Source organism: Anopheles coustani, chromosome 3 (genome assembly GCF_943734705.1).
Source record: "Anopheles coustani chromosome 3, idAnoCousDA_361_x.2, whole genome shotgun sequence".
In the NCBI taxonomy this organism is placed as follows: domain Eukaryota; kingdom Metazoa; phylum Arthropoda; class Insecta; order Diptera; family Culicidae; genus Anopheles; species Anopheles coustani.
The window spans coordinates 13929879-13951076 of NC_071288.1; the positions used below are offsets into that span (position 1 = coordinate 13929879).

Genomic DNA, 21198 nt, shown 5'->3' on the forward strand with positions numbered 1-21198 from the left:
ATAAATATGCTTTTTTAAGGCCAAATTGTGTGTTGCTTTCGATTCCGATAAGCTATGCTTTGCATCAGAGCTCTAGTTTCGCATCCTTCCTGCGGTCGATTTGATTGTTTTGCGCTGCTCAATGTGTGTTCTCTCTTCTGATTATATTTTTTGCCCTTTGTGGTCTGTGCTCTGTAGGTGAAGAATTTCGTTTTCTCTCTCTACAATCTCCTGTTACCTTTTCTACACTTTCTACTAGGTTTAACTGGTTATTTCCTCCTATTTTGTTTCCGTTTAAAGGATGCTTTATGTATATTTATATTTAGCTCTCTGTCGTTTCTAATTTCTACTCTTTCGTTATCCTGTCGTTTCGTTTCATGTATGCTTTTTGTATTGTTTGCTCTGTACTGTTTTCTTCTAGGTTTTTATTCGGCGATTTACAAGTTTCCGTCATTGTAGAGTATTACGATTCAGAATATATTTTGCTTGTTTGCACCCTCCTCTCTCTGTTTTACGCATTCTCACTCTCGCTCTATCTGCTTTTCTCTTTCCCTTTCTTACGTTCTAAATACTCTGTAAATCCAGAATCACACATATTTGCACTGTACAACAATTTGCATATAAAAGTAATAAAATATATAATAGTAATATTATTTATCGACCAAAAACCACCTGTATATCTGTATAAAGGCTTCCTCGTTTTCTTTATCGTTCATTCTCTCTCTATTTCTTTTTCTTTTAATTCATCTCACACATTCTTTATCTCTCTTTCCCTCTCCCCCCGTACCCACTCGTCGCATTCGTAATAACCGTAATAACGCAAGTTCGTCTACTAAAAGCTCAATCTTTTCGCATTGTAAGCTTTTTGTGTAAACCTTTTCCTTTCAATAACACTGACGGACCATCAACTATGATAGTTATCTTTCAATCGTTCTCATTATTTCCCCCTGTTCATACACCTTACAGCTCCTCCCGTACACAAGGCCTACAAACATTCCAATTCTAAGTGCACTTATGATCTTTTCTCCTGCCTTTTTCTTCATGTCAACGCTTCATAATCCACACCAAGACTATTGGAAGCCAGTTTATGGTGAAACCTTCGCACGTTACCCTGTTGTTAATCCCTGTTCTTCCCTCGCTAGTGACCTCTCCGCTCTATGTGTCCCTTTTTCTCCCTCACATACACACACTGCTATCGAGCGTGACAATATTTTCGAGACCGGACGCCTCAGCATCCTTCTTAGCGTGGATGGTGGTGTCGAGCTTCGGTAGCGCGTTTTTAGTAGAAAAGAAATAATATGTGTTATTTACGCTAGCTCGAAACGATTTTAATGAATAGATTAATAATATTAGTAGTTATTATTATACATAAATAGCTTCCGCCTGTCCCTCGCTCGAGTCGAGCGTTATTTTGTGATCAGATTCATCGTCAAAAAAGCGCCGGAAGGTGAACTCGAAGAACCCGTGGTGGAACGGTTTCCCGCTGTCGCACACCTCGTCCAGGTTGCCGTGGCCACCCTCGTCGCAGGACGACGACGAATCCTGCAGCCGGCCCGGATCGATCGGGTCGAAGTTGGACGTGTCGGTCGGGTACTTGATCTTCGGCTCGTACAGCGCCTGCTGGCTGCGCAGGTCCTTGCTGAAGTCGATCGCGCGGAAGAACGGGTGTGACTTGATCTCGTCCACGTTGCGCCCGATCCGCTCGTCCTCGTTCTTGCACAGCCGCAGTATGATGTCCTTCGCCTCCGGCGTCAGCTGCGCCTCTTGCGGAATCCTCAATGTCTGCCGCCAATTGATGACCTGTTGCGAAAACGTGCAGAGGAGAGAATGTTAGAAGGATGGTTTGTACGCTACGCCTGTCTGTAAGGGCATACCTTTATCTGTGTTTCCTCTGCGGTGTTGGCCAAAAATGGAGGTTGTCCGACTAGCATCTCGTACAGTATGACTCCGACGCTCCACCAATCGCACAGCTGCGTGTAACCACTGCGCAGCAACACCTCCGGTGCGATATAGTTAGGCGTTCCGACGATCGAGTGTGCCTTGGCGCGATTCTTCTCGCGGAACTTTCTCCTAAAAAACACGAACCCAATCGTTTAGCAGGAAACCTAAACTTCTTCCCGCACGGTGCGTGAATAGTTCCAGGAACTCAATGCGTACCTCTCCAGTGGTGGTGGAATTTCCGAACCAAACTTGCTCCACGCTTCCATCGAATCTTGGCGGGCATGATCTGTTGAAAATGATGGTAAATTGAACGTCAAATAAGGGCTTATCGAAAACGCAAGCATCCTGCCAAGCATCAAACCTCCACGATATCTTACCATTCTTTTGATAGTACTTCGAGTCGTGCGTCCAGCGGAACCCGGTACACAGACCAAAATCGGTCAGCTTGATATGGCCCTTCCGATCGATCAGCACGTTGTCTGGCTTGATATCTCTGTGTGAATATGAGAACGGAAAAAAGTTTTATTCAAACTGTTGGTAGGAAAGTAGATCTAAGAAGGTTTTGCTATCTTATTTCGTAAAAGTAGGACTGGTAGTAAGGTTAATCAACCGTATTCCTAAATTTATTAAAAAGGAGTTAGTGATAGATTTTTTCGGAAAACAAAGTCACAAAGTACGAGTAGGTGGATTGTGTTAAAGCCAATGCTTTGATATTGAAAAGCAATTGAAGGAGTCCAATGGCATTTTCACAGTTTGTAAAATCAACAGCCAGATGGGAATATATTTCTAAACATATCAGAAAGAGTATTAAGATTTTTTAAATTTCGATGCAATGAGAAAAATAACTAAGCCTTCTTCATTTAGTTCTCGCAAATACAAATACTGAAAATAAACACTAGTTGCAGGGAAATTTGGTTTAAAATCTGGACTATAGTCCCCCAACCCACCTGTGAATGAATCCCATCTTGTGCACGCTGTCGATTGCACAGGTCAGTTCCGCTATGTAAAATCTGGCTAGGTCTTCCTCAAAGATGCCTTTTTTGATGAGCAGCGACATGAGATCTCCGCCTGAAACAAAGCAAAACGCATTCGAAGGATGACAATGAAGTTTGAAATATTCGTACACCAACAAAAGGTCAGAACAAGAATGGGTCGTTCGACAGATGCTTACCCGGTATGTAGTCCATGACGAAGTAGAGATTGTCCTTGTCCTGGAAGCTGTAGTACAGCTTCACGACCCACTCGTTGTCGGCCTCGGCCAGGATGTCCCGCTCGGCCTTGACGTGCGCCACCTGGTTGCGCTTGAGGACGTCCGCCTTACGCAGTGTCTTCATCGCGTACAGATGGTTGGTGGTGTCGATCTTCTTCACCAGCGTCACCTCGCCGAACGCCCCGACGCCGATCGTCTTGATCTTGGCGAACATCGACTTGTCCATCTTGGCGCGCTTCAGCCGGATGTAGTTGCTCTCCTTCTGACAAAGCAGCTTGCGCATCTCGATCTTCGTCTCCTCGGGCAGGTCGAGCTTGGACATTTCGCTCTCCAGCTGCTTGATGCGGAAGTTGCGCTGCGAGTACGACTTCAGCACGTTCTCTATGTGCTGCTCCATGAAGAACTTGTACGCCTGGGGCGAGTAGTGCTTCACCTTGCATTCGGACCGCTCCGCTTCCTTCTCCTTTGACAGATTCTTCCGTTCCGGAATCGGTGACTGGTGCTTGATCTTTCGTGGATTATCATCGCCACCGCCACCACCACCGCTACTACCACCACCTCCACTGGCACCACCACCACTTCCTCCGCTTCCCGAGGGACCAGCGTTACCGCCAGCGCCATTTGCCGCCGACGACGATGTAGTAGAGGTTGGGGTTGTTGCTGGCGATGATTCGCCACTACCACTGCCACTACCACCATGATCTTGCGGGGATCCACCACCACCACCTCCACCAGTGCCATTCGTATAGGTCGGTGCTGGGCCATTGCTGGTGGCCGCTGGGAAACGGACCGTTTTCATCAAGCTACTGCGCACGTTGCTGTTGGTCGCCATGCCTCGCTGTTTGGCGTCGTGTGACACTGCCTGATGCTGCTGCTGGTTGTTGTGGGGGCTACTGTTGTGGTGATGACCACCCATCATCATGGCACCGAGACTCTTGAGTGCAGCACCGCTTATGGCTTGCTGCTGCTGAGATGCCGCGCTCGGCGTCTTTAGTGGACCCTTCGTCGTTGTCGGTGGGCCTTTCTGTTCCGATGAGTGCATGCCATTGCTTAGACCCTCCATTCCACGGTGTCCGGAGATGAGATGGAGCTGCTGGTGATGGTGGTGATTATGCTGTTGTTGCTGTTGCGTAAACCCATCCTCATTCGTACGGGCGTTACTTGCGTAGCTGTTGTTTCCAGTGACGTTGGCCGGGGATGCTTTGCCGTTCACGTGCATCATCGCGTTAACATGATCGTGATTATGATTATGATTGTTATTATTATGCATATTGCTCATAGGATTATTATTTGCATTAGCGTTATTAGTGTTATTAATCATATTGTTGTTAATAATATTAGCGTTCGCAGTATGACTACTACTGCCGTGGGAGTTGTTGGCATGGATGTTGCTACTGCTGCTGCTGTTGTTGTTGCCCCCAGCACCCTCTAGATTGTTGTGGCCGTTGAGGTGGAGATGTTGCTGCTGCTGCTGCTGCTGCTGCTGATGTTGATGTTGATGTTGGTGGTGATTCGCTCCGTTCCTATGCAGCTCCATATGCTCCATGGCTGCAGCCTGTGGGGAACAGTGGGGTTGAGGTGGCAATGGTGGAGTGCCTCCTCCTCCCCCACCACCACCACCACCACCGTCATGTAGATAGGCAGGTGGAGGTTCCTTTTTGGGGGATGAGTGTTTCTGTAGTAAAATCATAGTTGAATCGTACGACGGCGGATCGTTGGTGGATCCGTTTCCATTGCTGGTAGGGGCATTGCTGTTGTTGCCGGTGTTTAACACCTGCGGCTGTGCCGGGGACGATGGGCCACCACCAGTGACCGTTCCGCTGCTGGTTTGCATTGTTGCTGGATGCTGCTGTTGTAGCCCCGGAAGGGATGGTTTTGCACGAAGCGGTTGCTTTGGAGCGGACGTCGAGCCCGCCGGATGATGGTGTTGCTGGTGTTGCTGCTGCTGCTGCTGTTGTTGTTGCTGCTGTTGCTGTTGCTGTTGTCTAACAGCACTTTCATGCCCGATGGCGGATGGCGATGGGGGCGGTTGTTGGGCGTATCCGGTTGTTCCGGCTGCCTTGTTCAGCTTATGCTGCACCGAGACGGCGTACGATGGTGGCGGTGGATTGTTGTGTCGATCGATTGACTGCAGCGGGTGGCCACAGGCCGGGGCGGGTGGGGCGACGGCCGTCTGCAAGATCGGCTTTTGGACCTGCGTCGATTTCACCGAGTGCATGATGATCGGATGCTGGGCCGCCTTCGACGGTGGCGGATGGGCACCGGAAGGTTTCGGTTGCAGGGGGATCGGCCGCTGGATGGAGCTGCCTCCGCTTCCCCCGCCGGTGCTTCCTTGTGAGACCGTAATCGGACTGGACGAGCCAATCGACGCGTTCGAGTAGAAGCCCGAGCTGGGACTTTTGCGAAAGTCGGTCGACTGCGACGACTGCGTTGGGCTCTGGCGGCTGTGAAACGATGACAGGTAGTTGGGCGGTGACGAGGGCCCGATCTGTGGGTACGGTGGCGGGGGCTCGCTGCTCGTATAGACCGCCATCTGCTGGCTCAGCTGTTGCTGCACCTGCGGCCCATTCTGCACAATGATCGGCTGCCGGAGCTGGTGATTGCCGCCGCTCGAAATCGGCGACGAGCCGCGAGCGGGCGATTGCGACGACGCACCACCGAACTGGCCGTTGCGCGTCGAGGCGACCGATGCCGGCGACATGCGCTTCAACAGGTGCATCGGGTTCGGTGGTTGAGGAGTGGAGGGCGTCGAGGAGCAGCGCGGCGGTGGGATGGGCGGCGCGTCACTGAAGTTTGTCGGGCACGGGGACGGTGAGTACTGCGAGCTGCGCCCGAGCGCGGACGCCGAGAATGGCTGCTGCGAGTGTGGGCTGTTGGAGCGGGAACTTCCCGCACCGGAATCGAGGGCGGGACTCGTGCGCTGCATGTGCAGCGGCGATTGCGGTGCATCCTTCTCGATGCTCGGCTTGCGCTTCAACGGTGCATTGATCTAAAACCATCGGTGCAAAGGACAAAGAACACAGAGAACGTCAGAAAACGTAAGAGAATACGTTAGTTAGGGCCGGTTTATGTCGTCTCAAAAACACCCACTCACCTGACTACCACCCAACTGCTGGCCCGTCTCGTACGGCATCAATTCGTTTTTGATCTGCTCCAGTGCGATCGCGTTGTACGTCGAGTGGCGCGCCACTGACGACGGAACTTTGCCGCCTTTTCCATTCATGCTGATTTTTAATATGCATAACTTACTGCTATTTCCTCGATCTGCAGGGAGAAAAGGTATAACCGAGGGTTAGATGGTGCATTTACTTTTGCCCACCATTTAACATTTCGATCCATTTCTGGTCAACAATTAGTAATTCAAGTAAAACTGGAAGTGGTAGCAAAAGGATTCCGTTCAAAGATCACGGTTATGATCAAAGATAATCAAAGCATATGTGCTGATATTGGCTATGATGTGTATCAATTGATAGAAACACTATTGGGAGGTAACAAGATCTTTAAATAACCTCCCGGAATCATGACTTAGTAGGCCATTATCCAGCAATGTTGACAGCTGACGTTACATACGGTAAAGAATGGTTTCTATCAGGTGCCAGGATACTAGATTCGGAATGATCAATGGTCAGACATTCCCATTCCGTCCAATCTGCGAACTTAAGTAATCGAAGAAAAAACAAATTTGCATGCAGATTATTCTCCCATGCAGACCCCCGAGAGGGGGGTTAAAAGAACGCTGAGAGCACATCATTGGGATGGTGGAAGAAGAAGAAGAAGAACAAGCAAAATCACAAAACTAACTGCATAGACCGTGACTCACGTAGAACATCACATCGTTTGTACAAGTGTACGCCGCGCGCGCATATGTATGTATGCATGTATGGTATACACGCTCTACACCCCATGCGTTTCAGGTTGGCTTATTCTAATTATTCGTGGAATGCACGGAATGCAAAAAGCGGGGAAGATAAAGAAGAAAAAAGAGCGATTGGCAAAGGGAAGACGTCACACACTGTGTTTTTTTTGCGTATGCTCTCTCGTGTTATGTCGCTTCTGCATACAGCTCCATATCGATGGAGGCATAGGGATTTTCTGCGCAATGGGTGTGCTTGTGTTTTTTTGTGCTGCTTCTTGTTGTCCCCCCACATGGGGTGCAATCCAACACCTCTTTCATCCCCTCCTGCTAACCGATGACAGGGACAGGGGGGATCCATGATCCGCGCGTGAACCCTTTCTTTTCAAAAATCACAATGGTTTACGCGTTGAATTTTTGATCTTTGTGTTCGAAGTGAGTAAAACATTATCGACATCTAGACCACGGGTTCACGGGTGGTGATGCTGGTGACGTTGGGGAGAATCGCAATAATGCATTTCTCCAGCGCAGTGGATAGGACATGGCACTTTTAGAGGTACGATACTTTTATGCATACTCTTCGATGAACACCAGCCAGTGTGCGAAGTTAGATGATCCTTTTTTGATCTCATACTTGTACGATCTTTTAAGCACCCATTTTATATCACTGTACAGAATTTTGGCGCTTGCACAAAATATTGCTTAGCCAGGCGATGTGTTGTGTATGCCCTTGCATAGCTGTGCTGCAGCTTCCATCGGAATGCGGATGGACAATGGTGCAGAACAGCTAGCGCTCCGTCGTCGTTGTACGGCGATCGATTCTGTTCGGAATTTACGAGGCGGATGGATGTCGCCCTCAGATCGCTGAGAGGATGGCTACTGCAGGTTGCAACAGGGACCGAAGGTGCGGGGTCAGTCAAACCGAGCAATCATTTTCATCCGTTTGTTTACTCGATCCGGAGAGGGTCCCATGGCTACGATCGACGACGACGACGACGACAACGACGACGACGAAGACGTCGACGGGAAACAGATGAAATGCAATCCGTTCACGGCGGAGTGGAACCAGCACCACGAAACACACACACACGCACACACCCACAGAGATAGCTACGAAATCCACATTCCACAGTCCCCGTCGTCCCGTGTGGAAGACGAGACTTGCTCCTTCGCCAGCGATTATCGAATATTCCATTGCGTTTTCACCTTGTTTGAGGCGGTTAGGGTGCGGACGACAAGGGGCAGGGTGTGCTGGTGAAGGCAAAATTCTTGCTCTTCGCTTCCCTTCTTGCGTTGATCGACGAAAATAATATTCCACATACCAATGCAATTTCCACCTCGCACAGTTCACCACCAACCATTCTTTTCACTTCTTCGTTCTATTTCCACCACCCCCTCCTCGTACCTAGGGGCACACACACAAGGCGACTCTTTTCTGCGACGGGGACACGCACGCACGCACGCACGCATTCACGCACGGACGAACGGGAGCGAACATACGCACGCAATCACGGACGCAATTCGGTCGACCTGTACGGTCCAGTGGTACCGCTTACCTTCGCATATTTCACTGGCAATTGCGGTGGGCGAACTGGCTGCACAATAGATGTGAATTATTCGCGACGAAAATATTGAACTTTTGTATTTTTGACGTTTATCAACAAAAAAAACACAGCACTCTTTCTGTTCCTCAACAATCTACCATTTTTGCAGTGTACGAACCGGCCACCAGAGGGACGGAGGAAAAAACTGGCAACCAGCAAGGCTAGCTGTCAAGCCGCTTTGACAACCAAATGACGTACGGAAGGTTAATATAACCAAAGTCTGTAGATTCATGGTCAAGTCTTCGGTTAATTCTTTCACTTTACACAAACCAATCAATGCCGGTCTGGAAATCAGTTATCCTAATCTAAATCCCCATCAAATCAGAACTGATACCTCGCTTTTTCAGTAATAAATACATGGCATACATACATATCCGATATGAGCTCCACCGCTATAAGTAGCTCTATTGATCTTGAAAATCAACTAACGAGTGGAAACCCGGTTGACAGAAATTGACATTGTTGCTGGTACTATGTAGTTCCAGCAAGAGTCCCAGCAATCTGCCATGGAAAAACTTGCTGGTACTACATGACAGCTGCAAAAAATTTGAATTTTTGTCAACCGGGAATGATGTTCTTTGCAGATATTGAAAATCGGTCGTAACTATTTTTATTTTAAATACTGTAAAGTATTGTAGAGTTCCAATGTTTAGCGGTGAACAATTTAACGATGACGACTTATAACGAGTCAATCCGAAGCCGAAGGGTTTAATTAGCAGAACAGTTCAATAAGCCGAAGGTCAGAAGCACGTCTTTCTTGTTCAAAGGCACACTCAAGAGTGTTCCCGGTTGACAGAAATTGACATTGTTGCTGGTACTATGTAGTTCCAGCAAGAGTCCCAGTAATCTGCCATGGAAAAACTTGCTGGTACTACATGACAGCTGCAAAAAATTTGAATTTTTGTCAACCGGGTTCAGTTTATTCCTCGACGTTCGTTTGACAGTTTCTTAGCTGGTGGTGGACGCAGCCACTTATATGACAGATGCCTGACAGTTGGTGGTCGCAGCCACCATCATGACAGACAACTTATAAGTACCTTATGATAACGGTCGGACGTTACAATACTGTCTATAATAAATTGATAAGATTCTTAATGATGAGGTCCTGGGTTGGATGATCGACACTCCGTGAGCTAAATGTAACACGCTTTCTAGACTGCACCGTCGCGTAAAGATTCCGATCAAGTCAGAACCGAATCTAACAAACAAACAAATTATATTAATTAATCGACTCAAATCTTTAGAATCTGTCAGATGGGATTCGAATCTTTGGAATCCGTCTAGGGATCGAATCTTCGAATCTTCCCAATCCCGATTCTGCCAACACTAGTTGCAAGAAAAGGTATAGATGGCATACTTTAATGTTGCCATTTTGTTCCATAAAATCGGAAAAAAACGCGCAGAGATATCAAAACGAGGCGTTTAAATTCCTGTTAGCCCACGAAAGTGACCGGTGCGGCCGGGGTACGCGTGTGGTGCATTGAATAAACTGTATACTTGTCTCTCGCGTCCCGTTCGCCGGAGCTAGATGCAACATCATCAGCATCGATTCGATAGCACCATCTAGCATTTTTGTATAGTGTTGTCGGGGAAAAGTTTGATTTGAACCAGACAAAACCTAGCGCAAAGGCGTCTTTTTCGAGGTCTTTGTCCTCATACGGGTGCGGCAACCATTTGTTGGCAAGTTTTGCGTCGTTATACCTAGCGCACGGCTCAGCAGAGGGGTGGAGAAGAGGTCGCGGAAAAGCACACTTCTTGACTAAAGCCCATAGGCCTGCCAGCCCAATTACTGTTACCTGTGCGGCGTCCGTAGAGAACTACCGGAGAAATGGCTGATTTCATCGATTCTGAAGCGGAGGAGAGTGAGGTAAGACCAATGATAAGGCATGACCTCGACGAAAAAGGGACTACGTAAATGTGAAGTCTTCCATGTGAAGCATTTCTTGCTTCGGAAGGCGCAGTTGCTAAATGTCCCTTTCTTTTTCCCCGAAATTGAACTATTGCCAACCTTTGGAAACTGAGGATCTGACCATTTATCGTCGATGATGCTCGTTGATGATGTTCACCTATGTATGCTTTGTTTGCAGGAGGAGGAGGAGTTGGAACCACACGAGCGCAAGAAGCTAAGGAAGAATAAGGCCGTCTCGGACAGTGAAGATGAAGAGGAGGGTAAGTATACGTGACCGTCGACAGCATGACAGACAGGACCGAGGAAAGGATGACCTAAGACGATCGATTTTCCCAAATTCAGCTTCAGTGACGAATAGAACGACCCGTACACAATCCTTTCTTAAGTACATTATTACCCATACTTGATTTGTTTTGCGGATAGCTATATGACAATGTAAAGCGTTAACATTAACGGTATTCACACATTTTAATGCATATATTAATTAAAAGACAACGATTTGTCATTATGAGGTTCTGAAAGACCCTTTCTCTAATGGTTATACTTTGAAAACAGAAACAGAGAAAATATCATTAGATGCTTATATTTTTTTCTGGACGAAGGGAGTTTTTATATTTGATCGATGCAGCTTCTAGCGTTACTACACTGAACATAGCACTAGTTAAACCGGACATTTTTATACCGGTTCGCAAAAGCAATGACGATCTGTTTCGAACCAGATTTATCTAGTTTCGTTTCCCTAATTTACTCTAATGCGAACGTCTAACCGTCACTTACATTCGCCCGTAAAGCGATGCAACTGGTTGGACTGGGATGTAAATACTGCTGCATGCCTGGAAAGTACAACTTAGTATGGTTCCGATTTGCATAGCGCCGTGAGTTATTGTGCACGGGACACAAACTTCTGTCTAGACCGGAGCCCAACAGGATTGTCCAGGTGGAAAATCCATCATTTGTATGCACGTGAACAACAGGTCGTAACGTACGGCGGTGCGGTGAATGAGTGCGAAAGTGGAAGAAACCTGCGGTATATACGCAGCAGATTATTGTTATCCACATGCGGCGATGGCAGTTTTGCATCTTTTCTATGATGAAATACTTGTGGGCTGTTGCATAAGGCTGTCTATCACTGGTCTTACACAAGCCAGATACATGCTTATTCAGTTTAGCTTAAATGTATAATTATGATCCAATCCCAACTGTCCCATGTTCTGATGTACCAACACTTTAGACGACGAAGATCGATTGCGGGAGGAGCTGAAGGATCTGATCGACGACAACCCGATCGAAGAAAGCGACAATGATGATGATTCGGACGACGACGGGTCCGAGGGGGGGCATCAGAAGCGTAAGAAAAGCGACGATGAGCTTGACGATCGGCTTGAAGACGAGGATTACGAGCTGATCGAGGAAAATCTGGGCGTCAAAGTAGAGCGGGTCAGTTAACCAATTAAGATAAAAGTTTTCTTCTCTGAGAGATTGGTGACTTAATGGTCGGTACTTTGCATCGAATTTTTAGAAACGGTTCAAGCGTCTCAAGAAGTTTACCAACGACGATGGCAGTGACGGGGAGTCGGCCGACGAAACGATGATTCGCGAGACCATCGAAAATCGTCTGTTTGATGTTGCTTCAGAAGAGGTGTGTTTCAAATAGGTGGTAAATCGAGCGTACGATCGAACTAGAGTGTTGTGTTACCTTTCCACAGGACGAAGAGCGGGCCTCCGATCACGAAGGGCAGCGAGATTCGCTGGCCAACGTTCGCGAGCATTATGACGACGAGGAGGACGAGGAGTCGGATGCGGACGATTTTATCGTTGATGATGATGGCGTACCGATCAGCGATAAGCGGAAGAAACGAAAGCACATCTTTACCGACGCGTAAGTGAATGTCCCCACGTATTCATGGGGGAGAAGGGAGAGTTGGTGGAGATACTTTTTAACGTACTCGGTTGTTACTTTCGAACCACAGGTCGCTCCAGGAAGGGCAGGACATTTTTGGAGTCGATTTCGATTACGATGATTTTGAAAAGTATGACGACGAGTACGAGGAGGGCTCGGACGCGGAAGACGAGTACGAGGAGGAGCAGCCGGATCGGCCGGATGGGGAGCGCAGCGGCAAGAAGAGTAAACCGGCCGCGAGGAAGCGCACGTTGAAAAAGTCTATTTTCGAGATCTACGAGCCCAGCGAACTGAAGCGTGGCCATTTTACCGATCTGGACAACGAGGTGCGCAAGGTCGACATGCCCGAGCGAATGCAGCTGCGCGATGTAGAGGTTAGCGGCGTCCCGGATGGCTCGAACGAGCTGGAGGACGAAGCGGAATGGATCTACCAGCAGGCGTTCTGCAAACCGCACGTTTCCGATCAGGGCACGCTGACCCGCAAGCCGCCCTCGAACGTACCGAAGATCAAACAGGCGCTCGATTTTATGCGCAACCAACACCTGGAGGTGCCGTTTATTGCTTTCTACCGGAAGGAGTACGTGCAACCGGACCTGAACATCAACGATCTCTGGAAGATCTACAAGTTCGACTCGATGTGGTGCCAGCTGCTAAGCCGTAAGACTTCCCTGCAGCGACTGTTCGAGAACATGCGTAACTATCAGCTGGACAAGCTGATGGAGAACCCGGACGCGCCGATACCGGAGGATATGCGTGTGATTCGGGACGAGGACATGACGCGGTTGCGTTCGGTTCAATCGCCCGAGGAGCTGAAGGACGTCCACCTGCACTTTCTGCTGTACTACGCGCATGAGATAACGCCGATGAAGGAACGGTTGAAGGCGAAATCGCGCGATCAGCAACAGCGTAAGCCATCGCGACCCGCCGCCGTTCCGGTGGTGCGCAAAAAGAAGCAACAGCGCCAGCTGGCCGATGGCGAAGAAGAAGAGGGTGCCGTGGGAGGGGAAGAAGACGACGAGAACGCTGAAGACAAAGCGGCTGATGAAGAGTCCGAGGTAGTGGAACTGGAAATGGAAGACCCCGGGCAGATGGATGAACAGGAGGAGGATGACGAGGAGCAGGATCAGGTGAAGCTGAACATCGACATCGGACCATACGCGATCTGTCGGAAGCGGGGCTTGACCGGGCTGACGAAGCGCTTTGGTCTAACGCCGGAACAGTTCGCCGAGAACGTGCGCGACAGCTACCAGCGGCACGAGGTGGAACAGGAGTCGAAGGATCCGCTCGAGGTGGCCAAGGAGTACATGGGACCTTCGTTTGCTTCGCCCGAGGAAGTGCTGCAGGGCGGAGTGTTTATGGTGGCACGGCAACTGGCCCGCGAACCACTGCTCCGGAAGTGCATTCGGGAGCTGTTTTTCGAGCGAGCCAAGCTGAACATCCGGCCGACCAAGAAGGGCACCAAGGAGATCGACGAAACGCACCCGTGCTACACGATGAAGTACGTGAAGGAAAAACCGGTGCGCGATCTGACCAGCGATCAGTACCTGAAGCTGTTCATGGCGCAGGAGGACAAGATGCTGACGATGGAAATCGTCGATCGAATCGAGGGTAACGCGTCATCCGACCTGCTGGAGGAGCTGAAGGCCCTGTACTACCGGGACGAGTTTGCCAAGAACGTGCAGGAGTGGAACCGATTGCGAGCGGAGTGTGTCGAGCTGGCGGTCAACCGAATGGTCATCCCGGATCTGAAGCGTGAGTTGCACAACATTTTGCTGAGCGAAGCGAAGGACGCCGTGTTGCGTGTCTGCTGCCGAAAGCTGTACAACTGGATCAAGGTGGCCCCGTACCGACCGCCCGTGCCCGACTTTGACGACTACGAGTGGGAGACAACGCGAGGGGTGCGCGTGATGGGTGTCGCGTACGTGCCCGATTACACGCAGTCAGCGTTCGGGGCAATCATCGCACCGGACGGTGAGGTGACGGACTTTCTGCGAATACCGCACCTGCTGAAGAAGAAGAACGCATATCGCGAGGCGGAGAAGTACGCCAAGGAGCAAGATCTGCGCTCCATCACGAACTTTATACGCGCCAAAAAGCCGCACGTGATCGTGATCGGTGGCGAGTCGAAGGACGCGCTGATGGTGCAGCAGGACTTTGTCGAGTGTCTGAAGCGCTTGCAGGAGGAAGAACAGTTCCCGCAGATCGCCGTCGAGATCGTGGACAACGAGCTGGCGAAGGTGTACGCTAACTCAATCAAGGGCCAGGGCGATTTCAAGGAGTACCCGGCACTGCTGCGGCAAGCGGTTTCACTGGCGCGCCGTGTACAGGATCCACTGGTGGAGTTCTCGCAGCTTTGCAACGCGGATGAGGAAATCCTTTGCTTGCGCTACCACACGCTGCAGGATCAGCTGCCGAAGGAGGAGCTGCTGGAGAACATTCACCTGGAGTTTATCAACCGCACGAACGAGGTCGGTGTGGATGTGAATCTGGCGGTGCAGAACCCGGCGGTGGCGAACCTGGTGCAATTCATCTGCGGATTGGGTCCGCGTAAGGCACAAGCCCTCGTGAAGGTGCTGAAGCAGTCAAACCAGCGGCTCGAAAATCGGACGCAGCTCGTCACGATGTGCCACATGGGACCGAAGGTGTTCATCAACTGTTCGGGCTTTTTCAAGATCGATACGAACTCGCTCGGCGACAGTACGGAGGCGTACGTGGAGGTACTCGATGGGTCGCGCGTCCACCCGGAGACGTACGAGTGGGCGCGCAAGATGGCCGTCGATGCACTCGAGTACGACGACGAGGACGCTAATCCGGCCGGTGCGCTCGAGGAGATTCTCGAGGCGCCGGAGCGGCTGAAAGATCTCGATCTGGACGCGTTCGCCATCGAACTGGAACGGCAAGGGTTCGGCAACAAGAGTATTACGCTCTACGACATTAGGGCTGAGTTGAACTCGCGCTACAAAGATCTCCGGACGCCGTTCCGCTCGGTCACGTCCGAGGAGTTGTTCGAGTATCTTACCAAGGAGACGCCCGAATCGTTGTACGTCGGTAAGATGATGCTGGCGACGGTGGCCGGCTTTACCTACCGAAAGCCGCAGGGCGAGCAGCTCGACCAGGCAAATCCGGTGCGTAACGACGACACCGGCTTCTGGCAGTGTCCATTCTGCATGAAGACGGAGTTTCCGGAACTGTCGGAGGTGTGGAACCATTTCGACGCGGGCGAGTGCCCGGGACAGGCGACCGGTGTACGGTTGCGCTTCGACAACGGCCTGAATGGGTTCATTCACATCAAGAACTTGTCGGACAAGCATGTCAAGAACCCGGAGGAGCGTGTCCAGATCGGTCAGACGGTGCACGTGCGCGTGACAAAGATCGATATCGAGCGCTTTTCGCTCGAGTGTTCCTCGAAGAGCTCCGATTTGGGCGATCGCAAGCAGGAGTGGCGACCGCGCAAGGATCCGTGCTACGATCAGGAGGCCGAGGAAGCGGACAGTCGCAAGGAGGCGGACTCGAAGAAGCAGCAAGCCCGTCAGCAGTACGTGAAGCGCGTGATCGTTCATCCGTCCTTCCACAATATCTCGTACGCCGAGGCGCTGAAGCTGCTCGAGGGCTTCGATCAGGGCGATGTGGTGGTGCGACCATCTAGCAAGGGTACGGACCATCTCACCGCGACGTGGAAGGTGACGGACGGGATCTACCAGCACATCGATGTGCGCGAGGAGGGTAAGGAGAACGTGTTCAGCCTTGGCCAAACGCTCTGGATCGGCAACGACGAGTTTGAGGATCTGGATGAAATCATCGCACGGCACATTTCGCCGATGGCGAACCTAGTGCGCGATATGCTCAATTACAAATACTACCGGGACACGGACGGTGGATCGCGCGAGAAGGCCGAGGAGATTATCAAGGCGGAGAAGCAGAAAAATCCGAACAAGATCCACTACATCGTGTCGATCTCCAAGACGTACCCGGGCCGGTTTCTGCTTTCCTACCTACCGCGCAACAAGTTCCGCCACGAGTATGTCACGGTGACGCCCGACGGCTACCGGTTCCGGCATCAGACGTTCGATTCGGTCAATTCGCTGCTCAAGTGGTTCAAGGAGCACTTCCGTGATCCGATCCCGATCGAAACGCCCAAGAGCACACCGAAGACGGCCGGTGGCCTATCGTCCTCTCGGACACCGTACGGCAGCACGCCCAAGTTCAACGACATCAACAGTAAGTTGTTAAGGCTTTCGGAATCGACGTTACAATTCATGCTTTTAATTCGGACCTCGTACTTTTTTTTTGTAGGTGAAGCCATTGAGTCGGTGGCGAAAAATATGCCTTCACATATGCTGAATTCGCTGTCGGCCGCGGCACACCATACACCCCACTATTCGTACACGCCTCTCGAGTATGGTTCGAGCAATTTTGTCACTACGGTAAGCATTGTAGACATTTTATTGAACGAATGCAGATTTATAGATGAAGTCAGACCAAATGAACTCTTCATTACATTAGTAAGTTTAAGAACAAACAATTTTTAGATACAAAAAAATGAAGTTTAAATTGCGAGGAACTTTTAGGACTACACAGTGTGTTTGACAATTTTTTGTAAAATATTTGGACAAATTGTTTCTCACCTGTGCGTCACAATATTGAGATAAATTTGATGTCACTGGAAAGGTTCTTGTGTTAGATATCGGTAAAAAAAACTAGGTATTACTAATCGCAACTGTGTGTGGATTCCATGACACATATCAACTCCTTTGGTCATAGGGTGCAGTTGTGGAGCCGCCAGTCAGAACCATTTACCAAAGTCTGGTATCTTCGCTCCGTCGCCAGGGAGTTCGGAATCATTCCTCTTGATCTCCTCATCTTTTCATTCCTATTACCTCTCCTATCAAACTAAAAACGAAACCCGTGATTCATGCTATCCCTTCAAAAGCTATATTTGGCTTTAAATAGTAGTGGTAAAAGCACAGTATTATTATCCCCTTTTTGATTTATTTTTCCTTTTGTTCCTTATCGTTCGCCGTAACGTTGCTGATGAATCATTTGTGGAACCTGTTTTTAGCCCTACACACCGAGTGGACAAACGCCGTACATGACGCCGTACCAGCAGACACCGCACTTCTCGCAAACACCCCGCTACGGCACCTCGACACCGTCGCAGTACTCCAACAAGTCGTCGTACACAGGCATGCCGGGTCCCCCAGCGGCCACCAGCCATCACGGGTACAAAACGTCATCAGGATCATCGCGCGGCATGGGCGGAGGAGGAAGCAGTGTGGCCAGTGGTAGCAGCAGCAGTATGCAGCAGCCTTCTCCATACTCCAACAGCAGTGAACACCACTACCGGTCGTCGCAGCAGCACCATGCCCGAAACGAGTACGACAGTTGGTCGAAGGCGACGGACTCGTGGAGCAACCGGACGAGCGGCGGGGGCGCGAACTCCAAGGGCCAGCAGCATCATCATGCATCATCCGATCGAAGGTATGCAGGAAAGGAGAGATGGTACCATCACACCACTCGTGTTTCGGTGGTATTTATTTTATGTTTTTTTTTGTTGCTATCTCTCCATTAGTTCTATGTCCGGTGGATCGTACCACCATCATCGGAGTGAATCCACCGGTGCTTCGTCCAACGATCATCATCGCATGACACCCAAGTCGTCCTCCAGGTATTCGGCCAGCCGATCGCCCATGCCACCACCTGCTCAGCCACCACCGCAGCAGCAGCAACCTCCGGCCGCTCAACAAGCTTCTTCGTCCGCTTCGCTTACACTTGGTGACGCCACACCGCTCTGGGATGAATAAACAGGGAGGACGAGATTTGGCAAACGTCGTGTGTTTAAAAGCTGGAAAGCATAAGAGTTTAATTTAGAGTAGCAAACGTCGTAGGAGGAGCTTGAGAATAGTGGAATATAATGATAAAATGCAGAAGTGCGAGCAGTAAATCATCAGGCTCTCATCAGGCTGAACAAACAAATCAATCAAAGGACGAGTGAGTGACGTTAAAGAAGGAACTTTATGTTTGCATGCCCTTGCTATGTTCGTTGAGTCAAAGCTAAAATGTTCGAAAAAGTGCCGGCGGTGAACGGCGAATTATTATTTCACCGGTATCAATTTCTTTTTTCCAAAACTACAATCATGATACACACGCATCTGTGAAGTGTTGCGTACAAACATAATGAAAGATAACTAAACAAAAAACACACACATATACTTAAACAAATGATAATGAAAGCAACAAATCAATTTATTCAATAGGCATATTTCTCACTGGCGAAAAAGCGTAAATTCTAAGGATTTTTTTAAAAGTACTTTTATTTAAATACATTTTTACCGACAACGTTTTCAATAAACAACATACAAGCAGCAAGGTATATTGAGACATGAAAATGGGAGCTATTCTTGTTGATTCTTATCTACTTGTGATATGAAATTTGTTCTCTTTTTAGTACAACTCGTTGGACTTTCGACCCACGTGTGACGTGCGGAAACTGTTTTGATGTTCCCTCCTTGCGATCCTCAATGCGACCGCCGTATTGCGTTTTATGTTCGGGCGGCCGAAAGACACCGGAACTAATCGAAAAATCAATCGGATCTCAAGGGCGACGGGGGGGAACAAACTCTGCGCTCCTTACCGCGTGGTGTTTCGAGAACTCCGTTGCGTGGTTAAAGGGCCAAACAATGTGTCCAATGTTCTGAAGTCATCCAATAAATCCTTCCCAATGACGATCTACCGTCCGGTTTCGGACAACGACGGATTCAAAGTATTCAAGGAAAACCGCGCTCCAAATGGATGGAGAAATGAGGTGGGCCCCTTTAGGCGCCTCTGCTATCCGGTTCAAACTGGATACAACAGTTTAATGGTATTTCTCGCCTACTGAAGTGTTCCTTTATCCGGTTGACATTTTTTTCTTTTATCCTTTCTCACGCCCCCTCTCTCTTTTGGGGGTCTTGAACACTAGGTGTTTGTGTGTGCTTGTGTGCTGTACGCACATGTTTCTTTCACGCCTTTTTTTTAGACCACGGCGTCTCGTTCGAGCTGCCCGATACCTTTCTTCTCGCGTTCGGAATCCTGTATCCAACTTGACATTGGACTAAGCGGGGTGTACGCGGTGTCTGAACCTTACGAGCCGGTGCTGATCATGCGCACACCGCGTGATTCACGGGGCGAAAAGGCGAAGCCCCCAAAAAAAGCCGCACTAGTCGGTTGCTGCTGACGGTACGCGGCAAACCGGAATGATCGGTGCGGGAGATGAGGGAGTTGTTAGGGTCACCGGTTTGATGATGAGACCCAGATCGACTTTAGCGAACCGCTTCGAACCGGATCGCGAGGAAAAGGCGGCATTCGATTTATCAGTAAACTGTCGTTTTTTTATCATTTCTATTTTGGTTTGGTTTGGTTTATTTTCTTTTTTTTTTATTTATTACCGAAATTCGCTGCGTTCCTTTTTTCTTGCTGGGAGATCCATGCACTTACATATTGCATGCAGTTTTTTTCTCCCTCCTTCGCCAGTGTGTTTTTTTCGTTCACGATAATCTGGTTTTAAAATTTTCAGCAGGTTCTTCTTTTTTGTGAAGTTTCATATATGCACATCTGTTGGGGGCGCGAAATGATCAGAGGACTGGCTTCCAAAATTTTCCATTAGAGACGGTGCGTTTTGTTCTTGGTGTGATATTTTTTTTTGTTCTCAATACATTTATTGTGCATTTTGCGAATCTGTTTTCTTATTCCTCATGCTATGATTGCTTGAGTTACCGTCTCGATCCGTTGCTTACGTAAGTATATATTCATTTTTAAATTGTTTGTCCAAGTGCGATTCGGTCGGGGCGGTCGAATATGGAACTTTTATTAGTCTGTAATACTATGGATACAATGGACGCGATGCTATACGGTCTGCTGTCTAGAACTGATCGAGCTCGAATTCTTAACCCAGTGTAAGCAGGTTTTCTGCGGTATTTCCCTAGCTGAATTCCTTCCAGTCACCCTACACATTCCCAGTGCGGCATGTGACGTCGGTCCTCGGGGTGCATTGCGTACGAACTGCGAGGTAAATAGGTATCCCGTAAGGAGATCTACATGAGCACATGGTCACGAGACACGATTAAGAAATGAGAAAACGAACTGATGGAGATGAAAATGATTCCGGTGGGAATTCCGGTTGGGAAATTTGGGAACAAACAAACTGATGTGGTCTATCAATCCTCCAACTCTGCCGTACACATGATCCTTCCGATTCTGTCAAGGTCGAAAGTCAACATCCACCGGTTTGGCTTCCATTGGGCATTATGCTCGAAAGAACCGTCTGGATTGAATCGAATTTCGTTCGGGGCACCAACAACCCCAGAGACAAACTAAAAAACATTCAAGCGTATGTGTCCAAAATTGTTATTGGTTAGAGTCCGTACCATGACCATACCCACTTCTCACCGTCCCTGCGCTAGAAAGAGATCCCAACAAAAACAGCCTCCGGAAGATCGGATGATCCTAGATCTAGCTGCTTGGCTGGCTGGTTTGGCCGGGGGCTGTTTTTAACCGTCCCGGTGCCGGTACCTGCCCGCGTTGGTCGCATGCATGGGGGAAATGTTGATGAATTCATCATAGAAACTTGTTCGCAACGTTCGGCCGGCGGGCTCGTGGTCGCGGTGTGGCTCCGATGCGCGGGAACCAGTTTTCAGGCCGATTCGCAGTTCCTCCCACATCCCGCCGCTCGGGCAGCATCCGAGCGTGAGGCTCGGGTGTCGACGGGGTTTTCGTATAAAAGTAAGCCTGTCGTGCTGGAACTCATCAGTCCACTGCGAGAAACAG

General features: G+C 49.4%; 2 protein-coding genes across 2 annotated transcripts; one reads left to right on the forward strand and one right to left on the reverse strand.

The window, feature by feature from the left end:
* Window positions 1–58: 58 nt before the first annotated feature.
* On the reverse strand, window positions 59–6353 carry LOC131260567 (serine/threonine-protein kinase Warts). The gene is made up of 8 exons (XM_058262329.1): window positions 6225–6353; window positions 5121–6119; window positions 3092–5078; window positions 2868–2988; window positions 2298–2413; window positions 2137–2206; window positions 1854–2049; window positions 59–1779 (listed from the first exon to the last, which is right to left on the reverse strand). Exons 1-8 carry the CDS (start codon window positions 6351–6353, stop codon window positions 1342–1344), a joined length of 4056 nt encoding a protein of 1351 aa, XP_058118312.1. The 3' UTR covers window positions 59–1341.
* A 3591-nt stretch (window positions 6354–9944) lies between these two features.
* On the forward strand, window positions 9945–18776 carry LOC131260913 (transcription elongation factor SPT6). Its single transcript, XM_058262768.1, has 9 exons — window positions 9945–10454; window positions 10675–10756; window positions 11728–11933; window positions 12016–12135; window positions 12203–12375; window positions 12467–16614; window positions 16690–16820; window positions 17456–17874; window positions 17966–18776. The coding sequence occupies exons 1-9, from the start codon at window positions 10416–10418 to the stop codon at window positions 18195–18197; spliced, it is 5550 nt and encodes a 1849-aa protein (XP_058118751.1). The 5' UTR covers window positions 9945–10415; the 3' UTR covers window positions 18198–18776.
* The last annotated feature ends 2422 nt before the right edge of the window (window positions 18777–21198 follow it).

Bases quoted from the DNA above. Each gene is read 5' to 3' on its own strand.
- LOC131260567 (XM_058262329.1), bottom strand. From the start codon at position 6,353: ATGAATGGAAAAGGCGGCAAAGTTCCGTCGTCAGTGGCGCGCCACTCG. The intron at 5,079-5,120 runs GTTAGACAACAG...CAACAACAGCAG, and splicing joins CCATCGGGCATGAAAGTGCT to CAGCAGCAGCAACACCAGCA. The intron at 1,780-1,853 runs GTATGCCCTTAC...TTTTCGCAACAG, and splicing joins CAGAGGAAACACAGATAAAG to GTCATCAATTGGCGGCAGAC.
- LOC131260913 (XM_058262768.1), top strand. From the start codon at position 10,416: ATGGCTGATTTCATCGATTCTGAAGCGGAGGAGAGTGAG. The intron at 10,757-11,727 runs GTAAGTATACGT...CCAACACTTTAG, and splicing joins CAGTGAAGATGAAGAGGAGG to ACGACGAAGATCGATTGCGG. The intron at 11,934-12,015 runs GTCAGTTAACCA...TCGAATTTTTAG, and splicing joins TGGGCGTCAAAGTAGAGCGG to AAACGGTTCAAGCGTCTCAA.